The following is a 5,184-nucleotide window of genomic DNA, read 5'->3' as shown; positions in this document are numbered from 1 at the left end:
GGCAATAAAAAACAAAAAACAGAACCTACATACATATATATATATATATATATATATAATATTATTTCTTAATCTGACACTTGCATTACTTTCAAACACACTCTTTGTTTCACTACTGACAATGCATCATTCTGAACCAACTGTTAAATCTGAAAAACTCTGTGGCTTAATTGCATCATGTTTTGGGAAAATGGAGTTTGTTTCACGATCACACATGTTAAAATACCAATTAATTCTGGTTCCACACATCAAAAATAATAGTAATATTTATGTTACTGATATTATTCTGGGTTAGTCTAAATTTCAATGTGAAAAGACCAAAACTGAATGTATATTAAAAAAGCAACCAGTTGAATTTTCTTCAATGAACAGTTTTGTTCTGTAATATTATAATAGTATTAACTGCACTATATCATTGTGATGGCATGCACAACCATTGATCAGACTCCCCATTTACATGTTTAAAATGGGCAAATTCAGGAAACACACACACCAGTTTTAAATACCCATTAATAGAATGATTGTCCCCCCCCCCCCCAACCACTTGCTTAGTTTGTTTTTGATGTGCTGATAAATATTGTGTGTGTATTTTGTGGTTATGTTTTCTTTATACAAAAACCAAATTTCTTGACCTGTAACCTTTTAGCCTCAAAACAATATATGGTTCTTTCCCATCTCCAAGTGAGGCAACCTATGAAGTTTGACTAAAATCTGATGTTTAGAACTAACTTTTTGCACAGAAAGATGTCTACAGATGGATGGACAAACAGCCTCACTGTTTTGTTATAATTTTCCCAAATGTTTTCATTCAGAAGGATAACTAAAGACATGAATGAAAGTACTGGTTAAATTTACTTGAACAGCATCTTTAAAACAGATAGGAAATTTAACAACAATCTGAAAATAAAAGTATAAAAAATCTTCTGTTAGGATACATGTTAAAAATCATGGTCTTTTAAACAATGGAGTGTCCCACTCTTTTAGACAGCCATACTACACATGGACAGTAATAACTGATTGTACAGATAGTTATGTATTTCATATAAACAGTATCAATAGTAAATCCAGGAATTTTGGGAGAGAATTTTTCCTAGTAAACTGGTATATTACAGGTATAACTCTGAAGCAGTATCAAAACAACTTGATATGTGATATATAACTAACAGTTATCACAACCATAATATATTTTACCAAACTGAAATTCACATACCTACATTTTTGTAAAACCTTTATGTCTACAATGTACTAGCAAAACTAACAATTTTACTGACTAGTCAGCATTTAAGATACATGAAAGATGAGTGTTGAACATAATATTAGTGATTTGCCACATTTTAAGCTACATGAAAAAGAAAAGTCATTTCTCTAAACTAGTGCTTATGGTAGAGAATCAATCTCATACTCAAATATGTTAAGTATGCTTTCTTAAGAATTAAATATATCAAACATTTGAGCTTACAAACCTAATTTTTCTATGTACTGTTTCAATACTTTTGTCCTTACCTTGTTTACCTGTGTAACAACAGCATCTAACACTTCACCCTTAAAGGGCCTAAATACAATGGCTTTGTATTTCACTGGGTAGACAACAAAACCACGTGCTGGTTGAATCAATCCTGCACCAATGTTATCAATTGTCGTCACTGCTATTACAAAACCATACCTGTCAAAAATAAATTCAATAAGACAACTTTTTTTTCTTCCACTAAAGGGCAAAATTCAAGTCTAAATCTGAACTCTTAAACTAAATACACTCTTTATTTTTACAATGATCCCTCTCTAAAAGAATACGAGTTATATCAAGCCATCTACATAATATATGCACTCTACCAAATCATGACTCATCTGAAATGGATTGATCTATAAATAAAACCAGTTATAATGAGATTTGATGTCATTTTCATGGTATAAAATGTTAAATATAAGTGTCAAATTCTGGTAATTTCGTTGAAAAGCCGATGTGAAAGAAAATAATAGGCATTGCTTCTCTTGTTGTTTGAAGTCTTGGCTTTATGTTTATAGGGTTTTTTTTTAACTTAAAGTTTGAAAATTGTTTTTCTTTTTTCAATATTAGTATTATAACAGTTCAAGTCAAAGTTATGGTGTACCTTCTAAACTTGTGCATCTATCCAGTTTGTCAAAAATATTCATCAACACATTTATATTAAAGATAGTAAGTGAATCTGTTTTGTTTTGTATTTTTTGTTTTCTTGTCATTCAGATATCTTACAATAATTTGTTTTGGATCAATGTAACTGACTTACATTGACAGCAGTCTCTTGCAGGTACCTTTTATATGTGAAATAAAAAGGAAAAATACCCTAAGTTTCCTCTTATACTTACTGCATGTCTGAACTATACATACACATCTTTGCAATTTTAACTTAAAATAGTTTTCACTTTTAAAGCAGATGATGACTGCAGCATGATGGGTGAAACAACACTTTATATAAAAATTGTATTAAGTCAGAGTAAAGAAAAACTTAAACATCAAATACTTGTACATAAAAGCAAGAAATTATTCTGGTGAATTGAAAACACACATTAAAAAACAATAGTATAAAAATAACTACCATCCTAAAACTTGGTTACTTGTATGTATAAGTACACTAGTTAAAAACCTATTTCCATCAGTAAAACTGCATGTAATGAATTTTAAAGCAATTAGAATTTTTATTTGTAATATCACACTATAAAAACATAAGGCAGTTGAAACCCAAGTGCAAAAACTATATCAATATGATGCAAACAAAGCAACCCAAAAGTAGACTACATCCTCCAACACATTTTGAGAAAAATACTTTTCAAGTATTATTTAACAAAACATCAGCATCTCAATTCTTTACATTAATTGTTTTCAAAGTAATTTCAATTAATCAATCATTTTACATGCCAAAAATCAAGGTAATCAATGTTCATAAGTAATCAATTATATCAAATAATCACATTAATTGTCTAGCTCTAGTAACTAATCAGTCATAAAGATGCTAATCATTTGTCCTAGACACTGAAAACCTCAAATGGAGTATAATATAGTAACTATTCAATAGCAAGTTAGCCTTAAGTATCACTTGAAAAAAAAAAGGGTCATTGTGCAAGTCTTTCCAGTTTTACCATACTACAACTGCATCACTTTTCACTTATTATTGAAACTTATAGTAGCTTCTACATTCTGTTCCAGTTATTATGACTCTCAGAGTCCTTCAGAATAAGACAACCATTTTGAACATTATCTATCAAAAAAATAACTATTCTGATCTATTGGTACCTCTTCCCAAATAAGTTAGATATAAATATACAAATATCATCTTCCATGAAAATACATTTAAGTAAATAATTAACATAAAAAAAATCTAAGGAAGATTACTCGTCACAAATTACCGGTCAAAAGCATCTCATCTATACTACACTCTATCTATTTTATATGAATGTCCACTGTAGATCAACACATTCTGTAGTTCAATTCAGCAAACTCTTACTTATTTCAGAGATCATTTAACTTAATAAATGACAAAATCTAAATAAATGTTTGCAATCTTCTTACTTTCCACTGCATGTGCCTTCTACTTCAGTAAACAATTTTTGCTTCACAGTTTCCAGAAGCTGTGGGCCAAAATATCGAGGATGAAGAAGAATCTCATGCTCGAGGGAAATCTGTCAAAACAAAATAAATGAAGCACAAAATATACATACCTGTACATATATATATGAACTATGACAAAAAAAAGGATGTAACATCACTCAACTTCCAATCTTCTAGCACCTGCCAACTGTTCAAGCACTTAGAAGAAATAGTAGCATGTGGCTTACATACCCAATCCTTAACCTCTTTCAAAACTCTTGGGTAACTATTATCTGACCCAAGAGCTTTATCAGGGATGGAATGGATAAAGGCATTTTGATTTATTTATACTATGTTCTCAAGGTAACAGGGTGAGAAGAAACAAATAGAAGATTTGTTAAAACGACAGGCTAGACCCTAATTAAGGCAGTTTAATTTTCCTAATAGGGTGATTGACTCATGAAATGAGTTATTCTAGTCTACTGTAGAGTCCAACAATTTACAGGAACTTAAAGTGGGAATTGATTATTTCTTACAAAATAAAACATGGGTTTAAATTTTTACTCTTCTTGAGGGTGTGCAAGATAGTCTTGAAGTTGAAGAACCATCCCTTGATCGATGTCTGTAGTATAAGTTTCCATGATGTGACAATATTGTCTTCAACAGGTTTAGATTAGTGTTACCTAATGTAGGGTGATGTCAAAAGTGAGACTTTATATTATATTTATAAAATGCATTCAATGAAGAATTTTCACGAGAAATACAATTATATTATTTTTCTCGCGAACACGAGCGCGGAATGCTCATTTGTATTATTATAATCTCAAGATCAGACTCAAACTGTCAAAGAGTCTGTAAACGTAATATGCTTTCAACTATTAGTACTACACTATCTCGTACATTACAAACTTCGAATCTGATGAAAATTAATTCGTTATTCTTAAATCTTAAAATGTTAAATAATAATATATGGCAAAGGTTAAAAAAATAATAAATATTATAACATATAAGTTAAAAAAACTTACATGGTAAAACATTTGTTGTTTTTTTCTGCTGACACGAGGTGATTAAATTTAAAACTTCCAGAACAAATGATGTACAAAAACTTTCAACCCACAAGCCTTTTTACGCTTACCAAGAGTCCATATTATTACTAAATTCCAGTAGGCCTATTGGTTTTATTTCTTCTGCTTCGTTATTCAATTCTTTAGAAAACCTCAATAGCTCCACCTAACTGTTGCTTTAATTTATCTTTCAAAAGTTACGAGAAAACAGACAAATTGTTTGAAATAAAACAAGCTTTTAACTAAATGTGAAAAACGTTCATTAGGATATTTAATTTTAACTTAAATATTTCCCGTTATGACACTGTAGGCATACGTAGGTAAAATTCATGAACAATTATGTTTTTAAAAGATCGACATCACAGAACCTAATCCACAGAGCAGAAGTGGCACATATCCCCAGTCTTCCAGTAGGGCAGCAGTAAGTATACGAATTTACAACGCTAAAATCCAGGGTTCGACTTCCCGTGGTGGGCAAAGCACAGACAGACTATCGTGTAGCTTTGCACTAAAGCAAACAAACATAGCCTACAAAGTTGATTGTGAATTTGTATTAAG

The 5,184-nt window shown here is 30.6% G+C and overlaps 1 protein-coding gene across 1 annotated transcript; it reads right to left on the bottom strand.

Moving 5' to 3' along the window:
• Window positions 1-1,503: 1,503 nt before the first annotated feature.
• On the bottom strand, window positions 1,504-4,842 carry LOC106457139 (DNA-directed RNA polymerase II subunit RPB7; the record flags this gene model as incomplete). The annotated part of the gene is made up of 3 exons (XM_013916524.2): window positions 4,588-4,842; window positions 3,545-3,654; window positions 1,504-1,663 (listed from the first exon to the last, which is right to left on the bottom strand). Coding segments are annotated over exons 1-3 (282 nt in total), but the record flags the coding sequence as incomplete, so codon positions are not given.
• Between the last annotated feature and the right edge of the window lie 342 nt (window positions 4,843-5,184).

This window comes from Limulus polyphemus, unplaced genomic scaffold, assembly GCF_000517525.1.
Source record: "Limulus polyphemus unplaced genomic scaffold, Limulus_polyphemus-2.1.2 Scaffold295, whole genome shotgun sequence".
Classification (NCBI taxonomy): domain Eukaryota; kingdom Metazoa; phylum Arthropoda; class Merostomata; order Xiphosura; family Limulidae; genus Limulus; species Limulus polyphemus.
This window is presented reverse-complemented; position numbering and strand designations above follow the sequence as displayed.